At 46.5% G+C, this 27,315-nt stretch overlaps 1 protein-coding gene across 1 annotated transcript in view; it reads left to right on the top strand.

Annotated features, from left to right (window-relative positions):
- CYB5A (cytochrome b5 type A) overlaps positions 1–27,315 on the top strand; it is a 217,317-nt gene that overhangs the window by 109,611 nt on the left and 80,391 nt on the right. Inside the window, exon 2 of the mRNA XM_086965225.1 lies at positions 6,262–6,390. Within this exon, the coding sequence (XP_086821351.1) occupies positions 6,262–6,390 (129 nt within the window). The remainder of the gene's footprint in view (positions 1–6,261; positions 6,391–27,315) is intronic.

The raw sequence follows: 27,315 nt of genomic DNA, 5'->3' as shown, positions 1-27,315 counted from the left end.
ATCCACCACCACCGCATCCACCACCACCACCGCATCCACCACCACCACCGCATCCACCACCACCACCGCATCCACCACCACCACCGCATCCACCACCACCACCGCATCCACCACCACCACTGCATCCACCACCACCACTGCATCCACCACCACCACCACATCCACCACCACCACATCCACCATCACCACCTCATCCACCATCACTTCCACCACCTCATCCACCACCACTTCCACCACCACTTTCACCACCACTTTCACCACCACATCTACCACCACATCCACCACCACATCTACCATCACCACATCCACCATATCCCCCAGATCCACCACCACCACATCTATATGTGTGTGTGTGTGTGTGTGTGGCTCTGTGTGTGTGTAGGTGCAAATGCAATGTTCTTGGATTTTCGTCACAATAAAATACACTGAACATAATCTTCACAAAAGTTATTTACTAACGTTTAAGCTATTGCCATTATAAATTACAATAACTTTTATTTAAGTATTAATTATTTACAAAATTAAAAGCCATTGTTATTTGTAATATCAATACATCTAAGTCACGTAAAAAAACAACCCACATTGCATTACAAATGCTATAGGTGTCAATTTGCGAAAGTTAAAACTATTGACATTGTAACTGACAAAGATATTAATTTTACTATTTTCAAAACCAACACTTAAATAAAAAAAGTGTCATTTACAATACCAATCACTCAAACGTTCCTAATGCGAGACCTATTGCATTTCCAATGCTTGTTTCTGTATAGGTCTGTTGTCAATTTGCCCTCGTTTACAGTTAACTTGATATCAAGGAAGTCAATGTTTTGCTGGCTATGTTGCATTGTAAATTTCAAATTCATAGTATTGCAATTAAGATGTTCCACAAACTCTAGGAGATCACATTCACTTCCCTCCCATACAAAGAATACATTGTCTATAAATCTCCCTCCAGAGCACCTAATTCTCCCACCAGCCCACCAAGAGATTAGCGTAATTGGGGGCGAAGCAGGTACCCATCGAAGTGCCCTGTAGTTGTTTGTACCACTTCCCATCGAACATGAAAACATTTTCTGTTAGACATATATATCTATCTATCTAGGGGGTGTGGAGTTTAATAACATATCTACTTGTCCATGGGGTAGGTTGCTTCATTAATGTACTTGTCCTGTAACAAAATCCACTTGCCCCTTTGGTGCCATGTATTGCAGTGACAAATTATGGCAGTAGTCTTGTTGTATAAGAGCTGTGATCTAGCCTCTCTGATTATGCCAGGGCTTATACCATAATAGTGTTTGAATACTTGCAACCCCCTTGTGTTGCCATTTTTCCGCAGATTAAAATTCTGGGGCTGAAGGTAGTGGTAAGCAATAGTTCCAGGGTTAGAATACCCTTTTGAGTCTGTGCAAACCTACTAACTTGCATTTTTAAGGGTTTTCAACATCTCTTCTCTAATTGTTTCCCATACTGAGAAATGTTCGAAATTAACTCCTGACATAAACCTTCTTCCAGAGTTGGGGGAAAAAGTGGTTGAAGGGAAAGTGAACTTGCTAACACTCAGATTTTCGCATGAGCGAATCTACACATGCATATTTGCTCATGATAAAATGTAGTTCACAAATATTTTCTGAGTACTATTTCTAGTCCTACTTCTGTAAATTATTGGGACTTCACGAAAGCCATATAGCTGCTCTTAATGCACGGACATATACCATGAGTGCACTTTTGAGACTTTCTTTAATAATTGGGCCCGTAATTTGGTCTGGGGTTGACGTGACCTTTTGTGTTTATTAAAATTGTGTCTTTTTCGCTGTATCAACTGGCCTCACTTTGAGTGACAGCATTCTTCTTTTACAAGGAGCATATCTGCACACATAGTAGTTATGTTCAGTGCCAGTAACTACTGTGGCAGTGTGTGCTTTTTGAGAACAAAAAACTAATGATGCTTTTGCCAATGTTTGTTATAATGGTGAGGGCCCAGTAGCTCCCACACCAATAAAGTTTTACAAAAACCATATCAGAACAAGTCCGACATTGACAAAACTAAAAAGCTGACCACCAAGTTCAGACCTACTGGCTTTGCCAATGCTTATTTCTTTTTGTTTACTATAATTTTATTGAAACTGGTTACACTGATTTTCCATTATGAATATTTTTGAGAAATAATTGCATGCATCAACACGTTACTAAATGCTGCTGCAAATAAATGGTACCTGACATTTTACAGTAGTTTAGCAAAATGTTTTTTTTTCCTTCTTTCATTTTTTTACTCTTTTGGAAGCAAAGAATCATCAATCTTGCTTTCAAGCTTCTGCAAATATTTGCATCAAAGCAGAGAGCATTCTGGGAGCATAATACATAGTCTCTTATTGCTCAACTTTGAAAACGTGTGTACTCATTTTTATACTTGAACCACTGTCCGTAGTCAGTCGGAGCTTGCAACATTTATTTAGAGCGCTTACCCTAATAATAAAGGCTTTCAATTAATGAACCATAAATTCAGTTTTGAACAGCATTAACATATGGGCAAAAATATTACCTTAGCTGCAGACAGTGCACTTCCCTGATCCATAATGTGGCAGTGCAAGCTGGCAGCCAAAGGGTTTGTGCTGCAGGGGGTTGGGCCTACTTGTCCAAAGGACAAAATACACATGAAAACTTGTTGCCCTTGACCCCAAACAATATGTCCTGGGCGTCGGGCTATAGGAATTCCACATCCCATATACCAGCGACACTTTAAATTTGCTCACTTCAAATGTCTGTTTTTCAATCAAAGTTTTTAAGCGTAGGATCAGGACAGTGCCATCCACTCCGAGATAGAAAGGGACAAAGTCTTTTACCATTTGTACAGCAACGTTTTTAAGCATAGGATTAGCACATTGCTATCCTTGCCGAGTTGTAAAATGGCCAAAGCCTTTTACCACTCCAAGCACAGTATTACAGCTTTGGATTGGTAAATACCATCCAGGCCAACCTGAAATGAATAAAAGCAACCCCTGACACTTGTTTTGCTCTCATTAGAGCTCTTAAGAGAGGTATAGCTTTGTCCCGACACAAGGGGCACCCAGTATAAGTCAAAACAATTCCCTTTCATGCATAGAGTGACACATGAATATATATAATATATCTATCTCCAGCCCTGCAAATTAGAAGGGGATGCAAAGGGCCGTAGTCCAGCTGGCTATTGACTAGGGCTTGAGTGACTGTTTTCCTGGTTTTGACAGGGAGCTATTTGAAGATCCTGAAGCATGCAAAGGGTGTGGTAGCAGGCGGAGAAGACTATGTTGATATGGCATTTTATGGCGAATTTCCCAAGTTTGCGGGCGTGGTCTGTGTGTGTGGGTCCGAGTTCAGAGGACCACCAGGAGTTGTTCCAAAGGGAGGTGTTGTCCCCAAAAATCAACACTTCTATCTTGTCCGTATTGAGCTTCAAGCAGTAGGTCTTCATCCAGTCGGCGACACTCATCAAGCAGTTGTGGAAGTTGGTTCTAGTGGTGGAGGGGTCTTCTGACAGCGTGAGGATGAGCTGGGTGCCGTCTGCATAGGATATGATGTTGATGCCACGGGTTCGGATGATGATTGTCAGGATTGTTGCGTAAGTATTGAACTAGTGGTGGCTGAGAGATGATCCTTGAGGGACGACGCAGATGATACTCTTGGGTTCTGAAGTGAAGGGTGGTAAGCGGATTCTCTGGGATTGTCCTGTGAGGAAGGATGTGATTCATTTGAGGGCGTCATCCCTGGATTCCGATGTGACTGAGTCTCTTGATGAGGGTGTGATAGTATATTGTATGAAATACTGCTCTGAGGTCGAGGAGTATTCGGGCCGCCTGCTCTCCCCAGTCAAGGAGGCTTCTTATGTCCTCTGGCAACGATCAGGGCTTTCTCTGTGCTGTGGTTGGTGCAGAAACCAGATTGGTAGATGTCCAGTAGGTTGTTGCTCTCCTGGTGTTCTGTGAGTTGGAGGTTGATGGCCTTCTTGAGGCAGGGAAGGGGAACAGAGAGATGGTGGTACTTCTTGAGTTCTCTGGGGTTGGAAGAGTTTCTTGAGGAAGGGGTCTGTCCTCTGTGTTGCGTCAGTCGGTTGAAAGTTACTGTTGATGATAGATATCTTGATGTGGAAGTAGTCTGTCAGGGTGTTGCAGAGTTCCTGAGAGGGGGGGATCTTGTACTCGGTGGTTGACAGTGAGGAGAACTCTCTGATGTTGAAGAGTTCCTTGATGTGGTTCGAGCTGGCTTCGATGCAGCCAGTCGTGGTGCATCTTTACGTGTCTTTTAAGTGAGCAAGGGACCAGCATATGGGTATATCCTTGACCACTTAGGGTGAACATAGCAAACACAACAAGATGATGGATTGCTGAAGCATTTCAAATGCTCACTGTGCCACAGGATTCAAGCTAGCCTGGCTGATGGTGGGTGATAGCCCGAAACCGGTCACAGGATGCTAGTTTCTGGTCCAGAGAGGACCTGACCTCGCAGTTTAGGCTGAACTGTTCCAATGGGGGAGCAGGGTCAAGGCTGATTTGCATAGGAGTGGGTCTAAACTGTGGTGAAATTGTGAGCAAAAGGATGATGGATTTAACCCAGATCCGTGACTGGGGGGGTCGGTGACTTGATGTAAGCGTTTCAAAAGTTTCAGAACTCCGTCCATCATCTTGTTGTGTTGCTAAGCCACAGAGTAGGCACAGCATTTCTCGGAAAAAACGTGCATGTGCTGCTTAGGTGAGACCTAAAAATGGGCAAGGGCAGCTGGTCATCCTGCAACAGACTGAATTATCCATTTCTTTGGCAGTTTCTGTAGCTCGTGTGGTTCTTCCTGGCACAAGCTATCATGGGAGAACCATGTTAACTACTCAATTCAAGTGATTACCTGAAATGCACACACTTGACTGGTTCGGCTGAAGAGCGATTAGGGTGCTTTTTTTTGTGCCCAGTTTTGTTCTGCAGGAGACTTTAAAAAATGGTAGATTTGGATTGTTTTGCAGTTTACAAAATTCATTTGCCCAACCCAAGTGAGAAGTGTTATGTTAATGGTCTGTTGTGGTTATTTGCTTTTTTTAAAAAAGAAACCTTTGTATCATGCATGACACTTTTAATCCCTTTTGTATCCATGTATGTCAATATGACAAAAAGGGAGCTAGTGCCGCTGCAGAATGTGCCACATCATTTGCCTTGTCTTGGTGGTTAATTTAGTTTCCCCTGCTGCATAATTTGTTCCACTGCTGCCAAATTGTTGTGGCTCTAACATTACCAGTGTTCTAACACACTTTAGGCAGCAGCTGCACTAACCTTACCCTCCTGTTATGAAAACTCTTGGTAATGACTGAGACCGCAGAGCTAAGCTTGGGGTTATGGTGTTATCGGTAACACTTTTGAAATCCGAGATCTCCCTAAGACTGCACCTCTTTAAGTAATGGTGAAGACCCCATCAAACTCTCAGTATGGCCATAGGCGGTAGAGCTATCCCTCAGGTTACACATCTCTACTACCCCACACATCACCGAGTACTGTATCTTGAGGTGCCTCAGCTGTTGCTGCGAGATGCAGAGAATTGGCTTTGCCTTATGTAGAGCATTGACACAGAATATACAGTTCTGCTCTCTGTCGTTACAGTCATGATAGCATTGTAGTAATGTTGTAGTAACCAGATGGCACCCATTGTGCTGTGCATGGGTGGGTTTCAATCATTTCCTCGCTGCCACTTTGAAAAGACTAAATTAAGGCAGGTTACAGAAGAAATGTAATAGAGCGTTGATTGCATAAATCCATCACTGAGGCGAACTGCTAGCAACTGTTTCCTAGAGCATTTGGGTATAACATTGATTCACTAATGTTACAGGAAGTTACACACTGCTATACGAAGAGTTGAAAACTGTAATCTGAGGACTATCTCTTTTGTCCAAGGTCGAACATCTAAACATCTGTTCAAGTAAAATTATAGCTCTGCTGTTTAGTCTTTACTAAAAACTCTGTAGGAGACACAGCTCTAGTGCCACAGATGTCCCTGTGAGTAGTACAGAAAACATTCATTTTCTTGCTAGTCTTTCTTAATCCTTGGGACCCTCAACCTGGTGCCCTCAGTAGACATTGACAATTGGTCGCCTCAGTGGAGATTGACCATACACCCCTTAATGTAGCGCTTCAATGCAGGGCTCATTTCTTACTTTACAACGTCAGTGTTTTTGTGTTAGCTCACAGTTTTTGTCAGATGTAATGTATTGGTTGTACAAGATGCTGTCATTAACCATGTGAAACTTTCAGCACCCAGGTGGTGAGGAGGTCCTACGGGAACAAGCCGGAGGAGATGCCACGGAGACGTTTGAAGACATCGGCCATTCTACAGATGCGAGAAACATGAGCAAATCATTCATAATCGGCGAGGTTCATCCAGTGAGTGTAATTTATTAAAGTTTGCCTCTGTTGGGCAACTGTTGCAGTTTAATGCTCGCTTTTCATCTGCTGGGAGCGCTTTCTAAACAAATTTAACAATTATTGGTGCAGTTTGTCATTTAAAAGGAACCGAAGATTCCTGAATTAAATGACTCTTGTTGGAAACTTTGAATTCCATTTGGTTTTTTTTCGGCCATTTGGTTGTAGTAAAAGACAGCCCAATATTGGTTTAGAAAACTAAGACCATTTGGGGGAAATTAATGGACGGAACAATTGCACATGTTATACAAATAATGATACGTATAGATTAGTGCTTACCATTGAGTTAGTGGGCCAGCTTCATTTATGTGCAGGGTAAAAATTATTCATGTTGAACCCTTGATGTGCACATAGTTGTGCCATTAATCCATTACGTCTACCGTACAATTTTGTATTGCTGTGCTTCAGTTTCATAGTATGTACCTTTTTCAGCTCCACTAGGTAGAGGTTTTCTCTACCGGTTCACAGCTCTTTTTCTCAGGTACTTGACATTTTCTTTTCACTAGATTCTTCGCACCACATCCAAGACTCCTGTGCATGCTACAGATTATTGTTACCTAAAATCTCTATTGCATGTATGAAATTCTAGTCTGACCTTGTGGCTCTCTAGCCTTCTAGAGTTTGTTGCATACCTAAGCCTGGATGTGCGGTTGGAAGTGTGTGGATATAGGTGGTTGAAGTGGAAAGCGTTTGTCATGCATGGCTCCCCAAAATGTGCAGTTACGAATGCAGATACTGTGTACTACTAGATGGAATCGTTTAGGAAGGATAGAGGCATGTATTCATTTCTTGTAATACATTTCACATGATTCCTGGTTAGACTTTAGAGACACAGAATAGTCTGAGTCTAGGGTCCCGCTAGCAACATTTATATTAGGGAGGTTACTCATGAGTACTAGGAAATGAATGTGTCAGTCCAATCACATAATTTGTGCAGGAGTCAGGTCTGCAAGTGTGATGGGTTGGTATGTATTGGCCCAGCTGAGCCCAGAATGCTGTAAGCCAAACAGGAGGGGTTCAAGTTCCTTCACAGCATCTGAGAATGTGTGGAAGATTTAGTTGAGAAACAAGTAGGGCAGATAAAGGTCACAACACTCATCTGGGAAGATACTGAGCCACAGACCAAGGTTGAGCAGTAGTTGGTATTCAGCCTTTTCTAGTGCCAATGGCATCCTTTCATTTCCAATCTTTATTTCGGCCATTTGGCCATAAAAGATACACAATACACATATACAATCACAGATAATCATTTCGTAAAAGGATAAAAACCATTGGAGTACATGTGCTAAAAGATACTATACAAACTATGCATCTAAAAAAAAAATAATTTTTTTTTAAGAGGGACCCAACACCTTTAAAATGCGGTTACGCGTATGCCAAACATTGGTTAGAAATTTTGTTAAAGCAAAAACAGTTGGGCCAGAAATATCAGATTTTAAAATCCTGTACATAGGAGCGTATTCCCTGCAGCCCATATTCCTTATCAACGGGAGAAGCCAGTATTTTCTTGCTACCTTGTAGGCTGGGCAGAAAAAAGCCACATGCAAGTCGGTTTCCTCCGTTGCATCACATACCGGACACTGCTTTGTGGTGGGAGCCGATGACCAGGCGCTTGTAAAGGACCGGAAGGGCAGTGTGCCGTATCTCCATTGGAGAAACAGCTTTCTGGCAAGTACAGGGGAGATAGGATCCAATACCTTCTCAAACCTATACAGATCTTTGCTTTGCAAAAATACGGAGGATAAGGACCCTTCTACCTGGGTAGCTTGGGCCCTGGCAAATTTGTGTTCGTGGTATACGTTAGCCAGGGACCTTTTGGAGATGTTTAGTGCGGCATTCGCCGGCTCAGTCCATAAGTCAGGGAGTCCTAATTCCATGCAAGTGACTTGGATGTTTTTGATCCAAGGGATATTGAGCGCTTTTGGGTGATTCAAAAGTTCGACCAGTTCCGCCCTGTATTCTGCAAGGTCATTGCTGCTCCACAGCCTGCGCCAAAAGGCTATGGGTCTCAGGCTTATTTCATCTGCTAACGGTCGTAAACCCAAGTCGAGCCTCAAGGGGAGGAGCGGGGTGCTGGTCGGGAGTGCGGCTATCTGTCTTATAAACTTGTTTTCCGTTAGTGACAGACTCCGACAAGGTGTGTGACCCCACAGTTCCGCCCCATACATGATCGCTCCCCTAGCCTGTGCCTTATATATCTGGATTAGTGCCCCCAATGGACGGTATGTTGAACCGGTCATCATCCGGGCGATACCTCCAGTGGTTTGAATGAGTTTGAGGTTAGCCCTACTCTGATGGGATCCCCAAGTCATGGTTTCGTTAAGAGTCACACCAAGGTAATCAAAGGTGGCTACTTTCTCGAGCCGTGCAGCTCCCAATTGCGGATTTGGCCGCAATTTTTGGCTCGGATTCAAGACCATGAATTTGGTTTTTGCCGCATTAATTTCTAGCCCCCTATCAGTACAGAAGGCCACAAAGGAATCCAAAATCCTCTGTATACCCATGGGGGTTTTAGATAGCAGCAGGGTGTCGTCCGCAAACATAATTGCGGGCACCCTGCTGCCATTTAATTTGGGGGCGTCAGTATAGTCAGTGGTGTTCAGGTGGGCGATTACCCCGTTGACGAAGAGACAAAACAGGGTCGGTGCCAGCACACAACCCTGCCTTACCCCCCGGCCAACGGGGAATCTATCGGTCAGTTCCCCCGACCTCCCACACCTCACTCGGGCGTAATTATTGTGGTGCAGCCTCTGTAGGATCAATAGGATGTCCGGGGGAACGCCCATCTCTGCCAGGACGCTCCAAAGTTTCCCCCTGGGCACTAGGTCGAAGGCGGCCCGTAAGTCCACAAAAATTGTGTACAGACTACCGCCCTCGAATTTTGCTGCCCTCCAATAGATTAGGTTTAATCTGAAAACCTGGTCCACTGTGGATACCCCCTTCCTGAATCCAGCCTGGTAAGGACTAAGGGCACCCACTTCCTCCATCCAGTCCTGGAGCCGGTTCAACAAAACCCTACCAAACAGTTTCTGTGCCACGTCTATTAAACTGATTGGTCTGTAGTTGGCTGGGAGGAGAGGCGAGCCCTTTTTAAAGATGGGGACTACCTCTGCCCCCAGCCAAGTACTAGGGATTTCCATGCCGCCAAGCACTCCATTGAAAAGTGCGACAAGGTAAGGGGCCCAGACAATGGGCTCCTGTTTAAACATATCCCCTGGTAAATCATCCAGTCCTGGCGCCTTTCCGGAGGCCAGACCTGAAATGGCAGCAGTGACCTCGCCCAACGTTATTGGCTCCCCTTCATAACCCGGCCAGCCCACCTCAGTGTCAGCAGGAGATACTCCCGGCTCAGAGCTGTATAGGGACTGGAAGTGAGCTTGCCACACCCCTGGGGCAATGTTGGGCTCTAATGCCGATTGTAAATTCCCCGATCCCCCGTTCACTATCCTCCAAAACAGGCGTTGGTTTTGGATCGCTAGGGCCTTGGTGAGTTCTTCCCACTGGTTTTCCTCCCATTCGGCTTTAGCATGGGCAACGAGTTTCTTGTAAGCTCGCCTGCTTTGCTTAAGGCTATCCCCCCCTGAGCCCTCCTTGATTAATCTGAGGAGTTCTATTTTTGCCCGTCTGCATGCTGGGTTATACCATGATGTTTTGCCTTGCCGCCCCCCTCTTGGCTTCCGTGAACTACAGGTGAAATGAGGTGCCGCAGCTTTTATAAGGTCCTCATGCGCCTTGTACAGTTTGTCCTGGGAGTCTTTGTTATTTGCCTCGGTATCCAAGCTCCCCACAATTTCCAAGATGGGAGTTATCCCTTCATAGAGCATGGGGAGTTTATTTTTGTTTGTAACCAAGTGCTCCCACCTGATTCTTCTCCTGCTATTGTCCAGGAGAAGCGCAGGATTATTCCCTTCCGCGTTGGTCACAGGAGCTTGGGGGCCAGGGTGAGCAAGGTCAAGCTCAAGTGCATTGTGGTCACTGTCGGTCCTGTCCCTCACCCTAAAGTCCTGGATTGTCGGCCACTTCACCATTTGGGCCAAGACATAGTCCAGACGGGACTCTCTTCCCGGTCTATTGTAGGTGGTTTTACTAGGTATGTCGGATTTCATTCGCCCGTTGCAAGCTCTGATTCCGAACTTTAAGGTGAGGGCTGTAATTTGTAGTGCTAGTGGGGTCCAAGCCTTCGGGGGTGGAGCTTCCACTAGGGGCACTGCCCATCTGGCCTCTTCTTCCGATGATAACCCGTCCAGAAGGCCGGGGAGTGGCTCAAAATGAGAATTAAAATCCCCTCCCACTACATAAAAAGAATCACTTGGTAAATCAGATATATAGTTGGAAAGTTCATCTATAGTCAGTGATTCCTTTGCAATTCCCGTTGGCCTAGAATAGATGTTAATAATCAAAAGTTTGACTTGGTTGGGCCATAATAATGAAACCACAAGGATATCTTCAGAGTTAGCCGACAGCCGTGTGGCCACGCAGCCCAGGTGAGATGCAACCCAAGTCGTAAGCCCCCCTGACGGACGGCCTTTGCCTTCCCACCTCGCTGGAATGAACAATGACATGTAGCCTTGGTGACCATAGTCCTCTCTGGCCCAGGTTTCCTGGAACATACATACATCTCCAGTCTCGATATAATTTGCCCAGTCCGGATCACCCAGTTTATTGGCCAGTCCAGCAACATTCCAGCAGATTATCCTCAAATGTTCAGAGGTGTCAGTTGCCGCGCCAGGAGGGTTGGAAGAGATGGTTCCAGACTCTACTGCAGTCGGAAGTTTTGACACATTACCAACAGTAGGGGCAGATGGCTCAGAAAGTCTACAGGAGCCGTTCTCCACAGGTATTGTCATATTAAGTATTCCAGAGGCGTTGTCAACATTGTGGGCAGATAGATCAGAAAGTCTGCTGGTGCCAATATCCAGAGGCACTGGATCATTCAGTGGGCCAAGGGTTTTACCAACAATCGGGGTAGATGGCTCAAAGATTCTGCAGGAACCGCAATCCCGGGTCTCTGGCTTGTGAGTGGAAAGTCAATCGACCCCATCCAAGCCATTCAGGCAATTGAAACGGTTGAAATGAAAATAGGGTGTGTCCGGTAAATGAAGATTTGGGCGTTGTGCATAATCCTTGTGTCTGCGTCTACGTTCCACCCTTGTCCATTCATCATGCGGTGGAGCATAATGCATGCGAGTAGGGGGGAAAAAGAAGGATACTGGAAGGGTCTGAATAGTGGAGTCCAGTGATCTATTTATTCCTTCACAGATGTGCAGAACAGTGCCCGGGTCTTTAAAAGTTACCAAAATACAATCCCCTATTATTGTTTTTCTGGTCTTCCCTAGCCAAGGGACCCTTCTAACCATAATAATCTCATTATTGAAATGCGATGGTAGGGGTCGATTCCAGTTTAGCCATTTAATGACCTTTTTCTTTAGGGATTGGTAGTCTTCATTTTCCCCTGATCTTAGATGGGGGCACCTGCTAGGACCACCGTTAGACTATTAGCTTCTGGGGGCAGATCTGGTCTCTGTGGTCTTTGGGCTGGGCGGCCCGGGGAGAGTAAAGGGGCGCTGCGAGCTTCTTGGTGGCCATCGTTAATCCCTATGTGGGAGCTTTGAGGGACAGGGTCTAATGGTTGTAAAGGCCTATTGGTTGAATTACTGCGCGGTGCCTGGACTGAAATAGCCATTAATGGCTGCAGGGGGGGGGACAGTAGGCACACCCTGTGGGGCTCCTATTTTAGGAGGGTTTCCTGCGGGGGGTGAGGACCCACATTTTTGGATTGCTTACTAACTAAGGTGTTCAAGGTAGTAAGAGATGTCTCTAATAGAGTAAGCCTAATCTCAACTTTCTTGAGGCTATCACTAATAGGCTGCAGAAGGGAACGAAGTAGGAATTCTATACTCCCTATAGATGTAAGAGGGGGAGTTGTATTGGATATATTGGCTACTAGGTCGTTGTTGGTATCAGCTATGTTGGAACTTGGGGCCTTAGAGGGAGGAGCGATAGTCACGATCTCCTTGTCCTTCCCAGATTGGAGTGCGTTTATATGTTTTTTACCAAAATCTAGATGGGATACTTTGGTTTTCCCCCGCCCCCCCATTGACTTCCTACTCCGTTTGCTAGGTGGAGGCCTATGCAACTCCACCACAACACTTTGTTTTGGCTTATTTTTCTTAGTGACATGCAAAGGGGGAGTTTGGGTAACCAAATTAACAGGGGTGACACAAGTCATGGGAGGAGTTGCATCAATAGACTTTCCGGGCACCAACCCAGGGTCGCTAGGAATTTCCCGAAGTAAGAGGGGGAAATCCTCAATGGTCGGGGGATTTAAACTATTGGGGGGCGTACCTTCCTCTTGGGAAATAGGATACGGGATGATCTCAGTCAAGGGTCTGCTCTTCATAGACTCAATGGAGCGCCGCCGCTCTGCCCTGCGTCTCTCTAGAGAGTTTTCTTTACCCGCGTCTCCCTTGGCAGATTTAAAGTAATTGTCCAGTGTCCCTGTGTTGCTGCCTCCATCCCTTAATGGAGTTTCGCGTGGTGTCGGCGAGGGCATCGCCTTAATCAGAGTGGTAGTTGGAAGTAAAAGGTAAGGGATATGGCCCAGCCCGGCCTCCTTCGGCCACTGACGGCCACAGACGGTCCCGCCCTTCTCCCGGGCTTCTCCCGCGCGCTACCGCGCTGCGGTATAGGCAGTATCAATTTATAAGCGCAGGGGAAGGGGAGGAGCAGACAAGGAGAGCGGCCCAGGTGTTGAGAGTTGGGTCTGGCAAGCGCTCCTGGGAACTGTAGTCCCGGTCCAGCGCCTGCTCTCGCTCGCAGCCCCGCCTGTCACTCGCCTTCTCAGGGACACCGTCGTACTTCCCAGCAGTTCCTTGTGGATCGCCCCACACGAAGCGGGACCCGCGCAGCGGGTTCCGCGAGAGGTAGGCAAGTCTTCGCTGTGTTTTCAGATGCTCCTTCCAGCAGGCTCCAACAAATGGCAGAATAAGGGTCCCAAGTGCTTCACAAGCGCCAGAGTCTTTAAGCGCAGGGGAAAGGGAGGAGCAGACAAGGAGAGCGGCCCAGGTGTTGAGAGTTGGGTCTGGCAAGCGCTCCTGGGAACTGTAGTCCCGGTCCAGCGCCTGCTCTCGCTCGCAGCCCCGCCTGTCACTCGCCTTCTCAGGGACACCGTCGTACTTCCCAGCAGTTCCTTGTGGATCGCCCCACACGAAGCGGGACCCGCGCAGCGGGTTCCGCGAGAGGTAGGCAAGTCTTCGCTGTGTTTTCAGATGCTCCTTCCAGCAGGCTCCAACAAATGGCAGAATAAGGGTCCCAAGTGCTTCACAAGCGCCAGAGTCTTTAAGCGCAGGGGAAGGGGAGGAGCAGACAAGGAGAGCGGCCCAGGTGTTGAGAGTTGGGTCTGGCAAGCGCTCCTGGGAACTGTAGTCCCGGTCCAGCGCCTGCTCTCGCTCGCAGCCCCGCCTGTCACTCGCCTTCTCAGGGACACCGTCGTACTTCCCAGCAGTTCCTTGTGGATCGCCCCACACGAAGCGGGACCCGCGGAGCGGGTTCCGCGAGAGGTAGGCAAGTCTTCGCTGTGTTTTCAGATGCTCCTTCCAGCAGGCTCCAACAAATGGCAGAATAAGGGTCCCAAGTGCTTCACAAGCGCCAGAGTCTTTAAGCGCAGGGGAAGGGGAGGAGCAGACAAGGAGAGCGGCCCAGGTGTTGCGAGTTGGGTCTGGCAAGCGCTCCTGGGAACTGTAGTCCCGGTCCAGCGCCTGCTCTCGCTCGCAGCCCCGCCTGTCACTCGCCTTCTCAGGGACACCGTCGTACTTCCCAGCAGTTCCTTGTGGATCGCCCCACACGAAGCGGGACCCGCGCAGCGGGTTCCGCGAGAGGTAGGCAAGTCTTCGCTGTGTTTTCAGATGCTCCTTCCAGCAGGCTCCAACAAATGGCAGAATAAGGGTCCCAAGTGCTTCACAAGCGCCAGAGTCTTTAAGCGCAGGGGAAGGGGAGGAGCAGACAAGGAGAGCGGCCCAGGTGTTGAGAGTTGGGTCTGGCAAGCGCTCCTGGGAACTGTAGTCCCGGTCCAGCGCCTGCTCTCGCTCGCAGCCCTGCCTGTCACTCGCCTTCTCAGGGACACCGTCGTACTTCCCAGCAGTTCCTTGTGGATCGCCCCACACGAAGCGGGACCCGCGCAGCGGGTTCCGCGAGAGGTAGGCAAGTCTTCGCTGTGTTTTCAGATGCTCCTTCCAGCAGGCTCCAACAAATGGCAGAATAAGGGTCCCAAGTGCTTCACAAGCGCCAGAGTCTTTAAGCGCAGGGGAAAGGGAGGAGCAGACAAGGAGAGCGGCCCAGGTGTTGAGAGTTGGGTCTGGCAAGCGCTCCTGGGAACTGTAGTCCCGGTCCAGCGCCTGCTCTCGCTCGCAGCCCCGCCTGTCACTCGCCTTCTCAGGGACACCGTCGTACTTCCCAGCAGTTCCTTGTGGATCGCCCCACACGAAGCGGGACCCGCGGAGCGGGTTCCACGAGAGGTAGGCAAGTCTTCGCTGTGTTTTCAGATGCTCCTTCCAGCAGGCTCCAACAAATGGCAGAATAAGGGTCCCAATGCCAATGGTTGTTGACTCATAATGGGTAAAAGCCTAGACCCAATATTGGATAGTAGGTCTTTGGCATTTGGCAGGCCCACCTGGAGTGGCTGGAGAAAACCAGGCACGCAGACCATTGTCGACACCTGGGGATCTAGGATTGAGCCATTTTCCAAGTCAGAAGCCTGTGAAGGAAGTCCAGAGTCTGAGGAGTACACAATTGTGATTGCAAGTGACATGATAGGGCGGTCTGTATGGTGTTGACTCTTGTGCATGGCTGCCATTGGGGCGAAGTAGCCTACTCCCTTGGATTTCGGAACACTCCACACCCTCACTGTCTGGTGATCATTGTCCTAGCATAATAAGAACCTTTTTGTTCCCACTAAGTGGCAAGTGCCTTATGGTTTTTGGCTGTGAGGTAGAGGTGGTGCAGGGTAGAGAAGGTTTCTTACTTTTCATACACTCTGGTTTTAGCCCCTGGCTGAAAATGGACCACCCCTCAAGAACACTTTCTTTTTAATAACACTAGTTGTTTTTCTTAAGATTGTACACAGAAACTAGAGCTATCAACATATAAAGAATGGTGACATTAATAGTGTATCCTCTGACATACATAGTTTACACTAATTACAACCTGTTCATGCATGTGTTTGCCAAGTAACTATACTATTCCCTCAGACTTTATCATGCTTCTTTGAACTCCCTCTGGATTTATACACACACCTTTCGGCCATGGCACAATAGTTCATCCCGCAGGTCCACTCCATTAATGAGAAATCGACTCTGACCTCCAATGGCATGTAATGACTCACTTACCTATAAGAAATCCTGTAGCTTCCACCTGTCCACAAGAACTTACTTTCTTGAGAGTAGGCATTTACATCAACTGTACCTTCTTGGTTTGTTATTTTGAATGTGTTCTTCGAGTAGTTTGGAACTATATTACTGATGGCTCTATGGGAAATGTGGGTGCTTAGAATAAGGTTCATCCTGCAACCTTGTGCCATGTCTCTGTGCAGTGCTACCCTCTTCAAAGTGCTTTACCTAGAGATCCCTCATACATGACCATCCCAGGATGCAAAATGTGGACACCTCGGTCATGGTTCTGTAGAAGGCAGAAAATGTTGACTCCCTGAATTATAAGAAATGCTCGTTACAAATTACCACTAACTGAAGCCAATACCTTGATAAAGTTTGTTTCAAGTTACGTACCCATATATTAAAATGCAGGAATAAGAGGACAATCCAAGTCATATAATTAATCTCATTATTTGGTCTGAATTCTAGTCACAAATTATATACCAGGCTGACCTCATAAGCACAGACTTACAAAACTGATTGTGGGGATGTCTTATCAAAATCCTCAAGGACATTCTAGCAATATGAGCAATAACGCAATCGTTGGAGATTGCATAGTAGCTATTGATCCTAAATATAGGTGAGACCAAAACAAGCTTTGCAGGAGGCTATTCCTGTCTTCTGTGCCAAGCCAGGTCCGTTGCTTACAAAATGGTTAAGAGCGATGCTATTTGAGCAAGGAGACCAATGTTTGGGCTAGTCACAGTACAGGAATCACTTCTCCGGGGTGAAATGATGAAAGCCTGTAAGGCTGTCTACTGTGTTGCATCACAACAGACCGCTCACTCCATGACCTGGTTCTAGGTTCCTACTAAAAAGAAGTGAATGCTGTTCCTCTCCCTCTGTATTATCATGGTGCAGCAAGGTGGAGTAGAGGTTGGCAGGTCGGATGATCAACGCACTTCAAGAAACTGTCTGTTTCTAGCTCTGGCTCTTGCGATAGGTTTTTTTTTAAGCTGGGTTGCCTTGTAGGTTCACTCATTGGTGCCTTGCTCTGATTAACACAGAACAACTTTTAGGACTTTGTCTACCTCAGTAGCTGAATATAATGGCTTCATTGAATTTATGGATGCTGCAAGGGTATTGCCTATCTGATGCTCACCTGTTCCATAGCCGAGTACAAAACAGGGCCCCATTATTTGGGTAATCTACAAGACTTTATGTCTAGTTTGATATTAATGCGTCTGAATATAGATAGATTATTAGCAACACTTTCAAAATTGAACAAGAGTTGTACAATCCAGCCCATGGTCTTGCTGCTAAAGTCCTATCTTAGAGCAAACTGTGTCTTTTGATACTGCACCACATCTAATCATTAGAGACTTTAGATAACCTTTCACAAATGGAGAACAGAACCTTCATCCTTGGGCAGAAGAAACACATTTTAGTTGACCAGCCTTTTTGAAGAAGGTTGCAGGCAATTCGGTTTCAAGCCTTTTTGTCACTCACTGGGTAGGTGATTGGGGCGGAGGAGTGGCACACAAAGGAGGCGCGAGACAAACTTGAGATGCTTCATCTAAATCATGGTTTAGGTGAATACAATTAGGATTGTAATGGGACCGAGATTTGGACTTGCAAGAGATGTTGAGTGTCTGTTTACTGTTCTGTCTGGAGCTGTGTGATTGCGACAAAATGTTATGGAGCAGTCATGCATCCGATTTCGTGGGAGCAATTAATATACAAGTGGAGTTGGCGTGCAAGGGGACAGGCATCAGAAGGGATCAAAGAAGCAAAACACAAGTGAGGTAATGGTAGTAGGCAGGGAAATTAAGAGGGAAAAATAATTTGGGTCAATGAAACGGCCTCTGGCACAAAAAATAAAAGTAAAGAGCGGTGACTGATAATTTACAAACGAGGCTCATTAGGATGAAGATGAAACACAGTGGTGCTGAGTAGCGAGTACCAGGCAGATTGGTGACATGCCACTAATTGGGACCCAAGGGGCCTGTGGGAGGAGCCACATTGCTGCTACTACTGACTGAAGGCAGAGGTAAGAGAGCTTGTGGTACTGATTGGTGGACACCAAAGAGGGGAAGATAAGTCACTCATTCACAGTCCTAGGCAAATTCAGAATGTTAAGAGGGGAAGGGGGACACTAGTGGAAGACTGAACTCTGCTGAAGGGGGCATCAAACTGTAAGCGATTTAATTTATTCGTCATTTGTAATATGTTCATTCTGTTCAACACAATTTAAGCAGTTGGTGAGGGAGGGTGAGTTAGTGAAAAGAACAGGGTTATTTAGTGAAATGCAAAACCGTGGCAGAGGTGGGAAAACCGGAAATTGATCGATTGAATAAATAGTTTGAATTTTTTTTCACTGAAACTGAGAAGATCATGCTAATTTCTCTGATCTGCAGAAAGAGTTCACAGTGCTGGAGCCATGAAAAACTGGCTTGGATTACTCCGTGGAATCTTAGGTCTTCGACTGTGTTCGTTGACCTGATTTGTTGGGAGTAGTGCAGGGCAATTTACATGTATTATTTTCCTTAACTGGCAGCAAGTGCAAATCTTTCAGCACTCCACTTCTGGAATCAAGTTGCTTTAAACTGAAATTGGAATATTGGTACCACCGACAGAACGGGAAAGACCACCCTGAGGATCCAGTGATCCCTGGTCAATACTGGGGATTGCCAATAAAAGCCCTACAGCATTTTCCACATTAGTAGGGTCATGGCACTTAAAGGAGCAGCGTGAAGTAGCTATAGAAGGCCCAGGGAATTCTGTAAAGAATTGAAAGCATGGATGCAATATATCCTACTGTACTAACTCACAACACGGTTTATGGATCCATAGAAGGCATTCCTGTGCATTAAATGATTTACCAGAAGACTTAGTCACTGTTCCTTGCTGGGTAAACTAGATTACAAACCTCCTAAAACTTGTATGTACTAAGGCACATTGGCAATAGGTCTAATCTGCAAATGCATATGCTATTTGAAGCACACTTTGGCTAGGCACTGTTAGGGGCTACCAGTCACCACTGAAATATTAGAAATGTGGGGGCTTTTTGCCTGTATGTCTATTCAGCCTTTTCCCTAAGTTCCTTTTTTCAAGGGAACGGTAACTTGCAAATACACTGGTTCTCTACTGATGTAGACTAAATACATCTTCAGATCATGTAAGACTTATGCCCTGCTCCACCACTAAATCTTCTGGACACATGGGTAGTCCAAGGTCTCTGCATGAGACATGTTTGATTGATTTATTGATAGTCAAAGCCACAAGGGAACTACTGACAGGATGATGGAAGTTCAGAGTGCCAAGTGCAAAACCAGAAACTTATTCTGGAATATGCGGACTATGTATGAAACTGGAAAGCTGGCAGAAGTAACATTTGAGATGAGGCGCTACAACCTATACATCCTGTGAGTCCGTGAAAGTAGGTGGACTGAATCTGGCTGAATGAAAACCACCACAGGTGAAACAGTATTGCACTCTGGAAAGGACAATAACCAACATCACAAAGGAATAGCCATCATCCTGAGCAAGGGAACAGATAAATGCCTAGTTGAGTAGAAGCCGGTCAACAGCAGACTCTGACTGCCACGTTAAAAGGCAGACACATCAACGCCACCATTATCCAGTGCTATGCTCCCAACTACTGATGCAGAGGAAGCAGTCTAGGGCACATTATTCCAACAGATTCAGGTTGAGCTTGAAGCCATGCTGAACCACAACCCGAAGATTGCGATATAAGACTAGAATGCTAAAGCAGGAAATGACAATGCAAACCATGGCAGAGCCATAGGAAACAAAGGTTGTGGAACAGTGAACGACAATGGAGAAAGACGATTGAAACTTTTTGCGACAAATGATAGGAGAGGACTCTACCTCTACCGTGAGACTCACAAACTAACTTGGCGAACACCCAATGGTAGAGAGAGAAATCAGATTGACAACCTGATGACAAACAGCGCATGGAGATGCTTCCTGCAGTATATTGAATTCAGGAGGGGAGAGTACGTCAGCATTGATCACCATCTTGTGACCGCTCTTGTGAGGCTGAAGCTCAGAAAAACAGAGCTCAAAACATTAGGACGACAGCACTTTGATGTGGCAAAATTACAAGACCCTTGGACCAAGAGGGCTATGGTCTTACAAATCAAAAACATGTTGCAGGTCCCAGCAAACATGAACGATCAGCCTTAGCCAGCTGCAGATTGGAGTTGACTGGGTTGGAAAGTAGAGAGCAGCTAAGAGGAGGCAAATGAAAGTGGGCGAGAGAGTGGAACCAGGAGAGACAGCTAGAGATTGGGGAAAGGGAACAGGCACAAAACCTGAACAGAAGGTGTAGAGAAGTGAAGAAAGGGAGCGAGCAGTGGGAATTAAAACAGAAGGGGAGGGCGAGAGTTGTACAGAGAGTGGAAACGGGGGTGAGAGAAGGGGAGGGAGGGACGGAGATGGGCAGTAAGATCGAAAACAGGAGAAGGATAGAATGGAGAGTGAGCAGCTACGAAAAGCCCTGAGAGTGGGAAGGAGAAAGACAGAGGCACTCACAGACCGGGAAAAGAGAGAAGGGGAAGGTAAAAAAGAAAAAAACATCGCGAGTGTGAACAGCAAAGTAAGGGCGAGAGAAAAGAAAGAAATAGGATGAACAGCGAGAGCCAATGAGTGCAAATAGATGAGCTTGGAATAGAAAGGGACACTGGCGTAGGTGCAGCAGAGACAACGGAGAAGCATTAGAGATGACCAAACCCATACTCTTCAGAAAACTAGACACCTGGAGGAGTTCAGGGCGGTGTGCCTTACGTGGATCCAATTGTTTTCTTACCCCAATGTTCGGTATAATTCAATGTCTGCCTAAAATCAAAATTGTTCCCTGAATTTATGTGATGTAAACTTCCGGAATCCGCAGGGATCCAGAAAGGTTCTACCTCTTAGCAGCTTAGTGTCCTTGAGCGGAATTGATCAAACCAGGGACAACGGGAGTACCTGCAGTAGCTCAGCACGGGGGAGAAAATAGCCTCAGCAGTTCAGGGGCTGAAGGCAGTTTCATCTTTGTTTTTGGTTACATGGAATCTCACAAATTTCAATAGTAAGTAATGGTTTTTGTATTGGTTTTCCCCTCTGGCAACCCCTGAGGATAGAAGATTTCAAATGTGCGCATACTTGCTAAGCCCTTTTAAGGGGGCTTGTATATAGTTTTACCATCTACATTAGTGTACGTATTTCTAATTTTATGTCTGTATGCTCGATGGTCGTCTCAAAGGAAAGCTTATGGGCAATACTTAGGCCTCAGTTGGTTGTTGGCCGAATTATTTTATTGGGAAAAGGTTGTCTGATACTATAGGTCTGTTCTATTTATTATAAAAACTCAAGGAAAAAAGTAGTAGGCCTAACTCTTATTGTGAAAAACGTATGTTAAAGCAAATGGACCTTCAACGGTGTATAGGCATTACATAGAGTTAAGCCTGTAGACAGGTATTTTGTTGCATAGAACCTCACATATTGAGGTCATTGGCAAAGGTGCTGGTTACTGCCTCAATTCAAATCTTCTAACCTCAGATTTTGTCAATCACACTCCTTTTCGACCCTCTTAAAGCCCTCTTAAGGGGGGCGGTGTATTGTTTTGTCAACTGTAATGAAAAATGTCTTGGCTATCGTAACAGAAAGTTTCAATTCTATTAAGGACTCGGAGGTGAGGATTATGCTGATCGCATTGTTCAGCAGCTATTTTATTGCATTTAAACAAGCACCACATTTCCCATGAAACACTGGTAATTGGTCAAAACGGACAAAGTAGTCCAACAGTCTCCAAATGTCCAATCAGTTGGCAGTGTCCGCACCATCTTACTTTGCCCTTGTCCATAGATCCTCTTTTGTCGTGCGAGTCGCGCCATAGTCCACTTCTGACTAGTCCTTTTTTCCAGGTTTCTCTTCTGGAAAAAGAGAAAAAATTACCATGAGATTACCTGTAGACAAGGCTACACCTTAAGCAAGGTATGTACAGTACATGTCCATTGAATCAGCATAAACTTACAATAGTCATAACAGTGAGAACATACCTCAATACTTACTAACCACGGGTAGGGCCTCCCGGATCAGGAGTCAGTGGGGGATAATCCTCGCCTCAAGTCTTCAACAGAATTGAAACTTTTTTTTTTTTATACTTTATTTTTCCCAGTTTTAGCATACAGGAACAAAAAGATCAGTACATTGCAAAGTATATAATCATCAGCAGTAAGGAGAGCATGTACTTCGAAGTACTCAAAAACCTCAATAGCATGTGATGCAAATGGGAAACGTCATGCGGGCACAAGTCAATGACAATGCAATTATGAACAAAACATAGATAGACAATAACATAAGACTGTGAGCCTCGAAGATGGCCCAGGCAACACAACAACAACAACAATAGCAGAGTGGAAAAAAATATAGCATTAATATGAGCATATGTAGGCAAGTACATCATCAGCCGACCCCCTCGGGAACAATACCACTTGCTGTCTGCGACTGTTGATCAGCTCTTTTCTTGGCAATATATGCCCTGTATGGGCCCCAGATGTCCACTGGTCTGGACTCGTTAGGGATCAAAGAGGAGTATTCCTCGCAGTTAATGTTACAGAATGCTAAGCTACTAAGCCACGCTTTCAGCGTTGGGGATCTCCTGCTACCCCACAACAGAGCGACCTCCTTCTTGGCTAACCGAAAGCCCATAGCAGCAAGTCGTCTGCTGGACGGGGGTAAATAGGCCACATAGCTCAGCAATGCGATCTCAGGGGTGGGAACACGTTGGATGTTTAGTATATCTCCCAGAGTAGCATGTATCAAGGACCAATATTGGTGTTGTTTAGGGCATGTCCAAGATAGGTGAGCAGAGGGAGCCTTACATTTAGGACAGTGGTGGGGCCTATTGGGGTCGATTCTGTGTGAGAGAGCCGGAGTGTGGTACAGCCTGTGAAGAAACTTAAAATGAAGGTGTTTGTGTCTGCTGTTCAAGGAAACTTCTTTAGTTGTCCTACAGCATTGATCTAATTGATCGTTAGGGATGGGTTTACCCAGGTCCACCTCCCACGAGCGTGCACCCTGGTGTCAGCGACCGGTAAGGATTCACAATATTGCTTGTATATTTTAGAGACCATATGTGCCCCAGTGGGGTGTTGGATAAGTAGCGTCAACGGAGGGGTCAGTTCTTGGGCCATCGGGACAGAGAACGTGGCGCGAAGCATGGATTGTATACGTGTTAAAACAAAGGTGTCCATAAAGGATCGCTCGGAGAAACGTGTAACCTCCGACACAGAAAAGGCGTGACCCTCAGTAATAATGTGGAACTTGTCTAACGTGTGCTTAACCAATGCCTCCCCCGTTATCGGGAACAAAGAGGGGTTAGGCAAAGGCAGGGCAGGTGAATACAACTGGGCGAGACCCAGAAGTCTGCGTAATCTGTCTCATGCCCAGCACGTGGTCGAAACCGTCTGAATATCATAGGGGGTCGCGAGGAAAACCAGTGGGCAAGACAGTGGAGAGGTGGCGAGGGAGCACCAGATCGGACTCTGGCTTCAGATATGGGATGCGAGTGTCCGGATGGAACCAGGCATGTGCGTAACAACCTTGTGCCATCAGGAAATATAAATAAAAATCCGGGACCACAAAGCCCCCTCTGGCATACAGCAGGGTCAGAACTCGCCAGCTAACATGAGGAGTATTATCCCCCCAAACAAGGCGCAATAATAAAGAACGCAACTGCAGAAAAAAAGGCTTTGGTGAGCGGGACAGGAATGTTATTAAACAGATACAAGAACCGCGGGAGGACAACCATTTTAATTATGGCTAATCTCCCAGCCATAGATAATGGAAGACGTAGCCACCGCACTATCTGCGACTCAAGCGAACTGATTGCCCTGCCATAGTTCAGTCTAATCATGGTGGTGGTGGTATCAAGGTGGATATGGATACCAAGGTATTTGACCGCATCCTGGCACCATTCAAGGGGAAATGGGCAATTCCAGGCAGTGGTGCTGGGTGTAAGCGGAAAGATAACTGACTTGTGCCAGTTGATGTGAAGACCGGAAAATCTACTGAAGCAAGTAATTTCTGAAATAAGGGGTTCAAAATTAAGTTGGGGCATCCTAACATATAGAATCGTGTCATCAGCATAGAGCGAGATTAAAGGGGGGCCAGTGCCAAACTGTAGTCCACGATGTAGGTGTTTCTCTTGAAAATGGCGAATCAGGGGATCCATTGCCAAAATAATAAGCAGTGGAGACTGGGGCAGCCCTGACGTGTGCCCCGGGACAAGGAAAAAGGGGCAGAAATGGTGCCGTTCAGACGCAGTCTAGCGGTGGGCTCAGTGTACAATAAAGCCACTGTGGATACAAAGCATTCAGGCATACCCATACGTCTCATGATGGACAGAAAAAAAGGCAACTCAAGGGAATCGAATGCCTTCTCCTCGTCGAGTAGGACGGCAGCAGCAGGAGGGGCAGGATCGATCCTGTGTAAAACAGTAAACCGGGTCCTCAAATTGAAGGAAGTAGACCGATGTGGCACAAAGTCCGATTGCGCCAGGGATATTATAGATTTCATCAATAAGGACAGGCGGATCGCTATTACCTTGGCAAATATTTTATAGTCGATGTTCAATAAAGACAAAGGTCTATAAGAGCCGCACAGTCTAGGGACCCTGCCTTGCTTAGGAAGAAGAATAATGACCGCTTCTCGAAAAGTAGGAGGCAGAAGGCCCATCTCCAGCGCCTCTGCATAAACCTCCAACAGACGCGGGACCAAGACATCTTTGTAAGCTTTATAAAACTCGGCGGAAAAGCCGTCAAGACCGGGAGCAGAAGAGCCTCTCAACGCCTCAATAGCCTCTACTATGCTGTCCTGCGCGATGGAGATAGCCAAAAAGTCCTGCATCTGTTTTTCTAAGTAGACCATAGCAATCTCCGCCAGGTAGTCACCCTGATCACGCAGGTCCCCCGAGAGCTTGGACGTGCATAGCGTTTTGTAATAGGAAAGAAAGAGATCGCAAATTTCAGGAGTAGAATGCAGCAAATCATCATTGGGGCCAATAATTTCCGTGATATAAGACGAATCCCGAGTGGGGCGGAGGGTCTGAGCCAACAACCTACCAAGCCGGTCGCCCTCACCATACCGACGCGCAGCAGATTGTTTATTGAGGAACAGCAACTCTCGGTCCGCCACTTCTCTAAATTCGAGCATCAGTGACAGACGCCTAGCCTCACCCGCACTGGATGCAGTGACAATCAATTCCCGATCCAAAGCGGCAATGTCATTTTTAACACGGGACAAAGTGGAGCGTAAATCTCTTAACACACCCGCATGCTTAGCAATACAGACGCCCCGGATATAGGCCTTAAACCCCTCCCATAAAACCGCCCAAGTGGCCACTGACCCAGTATTACGTTTGAAATAGTCTTCAATAGCTTGCCGGACTTTCTCATTAAAAACCGGATCCAATATTGCCTTCCCTGGAAAGCGCCATTGTTTTTCATAGCCACCCGGCCTGGGGAGATTGAGTTTAAGTATTACCGGAGAATGGTCCGAAAGTGTACGAGGGAGAGTGAGTAACCCGGCCACCCACCCTGCAATTCCCGGGGAAATTAACCAGGGTTCTATTCTGGTCCATGTGTTGTGAAACCCTGAGTAGTGGGTGAAGTCTGGGAGGTGTTTTCAATGTCCATCAGGGAGAAGTGAGCGCATAAGTTGAGACGGAGTTGTCGGGATCGGGGTTTAGCATCAGGAGCAGAGGAAGTACTGTCTCTGGTTGGATCTAACAACAGATTGAAATCGCCCCCAAATATCAACAGTCCAGGGTCAAGTGTGAGGAGTTGCACTTGTAGGTCATTAAAGAAAGAAGGGGAGTCCACATTAGGGCCGTAGACCCCTACGAACGTAATCTTATGCCCCAAAAGAGTACCAGTAACAATTAAGGTACGACCCTCCACATCAGTCCAGGTACTGTGTAGTGCAAAGGGGACTCGTTTATGTATGAATATGGCAACCCGCCTGGAGTACCTACTGTAATTGGAAAAAAATCTATGGGAGCCCCAGTTCTTGGCAACGTGAGAAGGGTCAGAGGAGGACAGGTGAGTTTCCTGCATAAATATAGCATCAATGTTGTGTCTAAGAATATAGTTGAAGGCTTGTCTCCGCTTTTTGGTGTTATTTAGACCTCTGACGTTCCACGACATCAAGGAGAGCCCGGAAGGACCGGGCTGGTGTCCTAGCTTAACCATTGGAGCAAACAAATCATAATCTAGTCATGATGCACGCAAATCCACTGCCACAAACAGAAAAAACAAGCAATGATACGATAAGAGTCAATGAAACTGAGCAAACACCCCACCCACCACCCAGCCTCTCGTAAATCTCTAAGAGGGAACAGAATTGAAACTTCGTGTTACGATAGCTAGGACATTTTTCATTTTATGTCCGGGCCAGAGGCAAGGATTATGCTAGTCTAAAGCTTACACACACCAAATGAGCCATATCCAATACTGGCTTAAAAGTGGAATCCGAAGACCAGTTGGCTGAGTTCATATTATCTTTCAGGGGCACCCAGACTGAATGCCTTGAGGCCATCACTCCACAAGCGGAATACGCACCCCAGATTTTAAGACCCAGTCCAGCTTCCTGCATAACCCACCACACCCAACGGGCTAGGGTTGGTGAAGAAACCTCTTTGTGTGGCTTTTTGAGGGTGATTAAGAGCTGCCTCTCTCCCGGGGGCCTGAGGTCCAGGGACATCTCCTCATAGGCCTTAAGGCATTGAACTATACATAACTTAAGAGTTCAGAAATGCTTGGTATTCTATGACCCTAGTATTGGATTTAGTACGCCTGCTCAGTGTAAATGAAACCCCGGAGGGTGAAAAACTCCTTCTAATAATGTCTATGGACTGACCATCCAAGACCCTTCTGCACAATACCATGCAGAGCAGCATTGCCAGCTTCTCTGAGAGTTCCTTCCTCAACAGGAGCTATTGGGTTGCCAGGATAGAAAAAGGTTAGGCACCTTATTAACATCCCAAAGAGCCGAATAACATGATTGCGGAGGAAGTGATAGCCGGATGTCACATACAAGGCGGCACATGAAAGGATGTTCCCACAAAGGGACACTTCCACAGGCACATGCCCTGCAGAGATAGCAGAACGGAAGGTGGTGATTAAGCCGTCTGCCAGACCTTTCTGCGCTAAACTGGCCAGGAAATTCAGGACCTGAACTATGTCGCACACACCTAAGACACCATTGCATCCAAGCAAACTGGCATAGCTTGATGGTGCCATCAGACCAGGCCTTTGACAGGAGGTCTTCAACCTGTGTCGAAAGTCCTGGGAGCGACCATCGACACCGATGTGATTTGCCATGCTCCCCCCCCGCACAATCTGGTCAGGATCTGATCCAGGTGGAGAAGAAGAGTGTAAAATAGGGGGAGACGGATTAGAAAAGCCCAAGAAGGTTCCAGAAGAACTGGAAATCAAACTTGAGACTTAGAAAA

Source organism: Lissotriton vulgaris, chromosome 4_1 (assembly GCF_964263255.1).
Source record: "Lissotriton vulgaris chromosome 4_1, aLisVul1.2, whole genome shotgun sequence".
NCBI classification, from domain to species: Eukaryota; Metazoa; Chordata; class Amphibia; order Caudata; family Salamandridae; genus Lissotriton; species Lissotriton vulgaris.
Note: the sequence above shows the minus strand (reverse complement) of the source record. Positions and strands in the feature narration are given on the sequence as shown.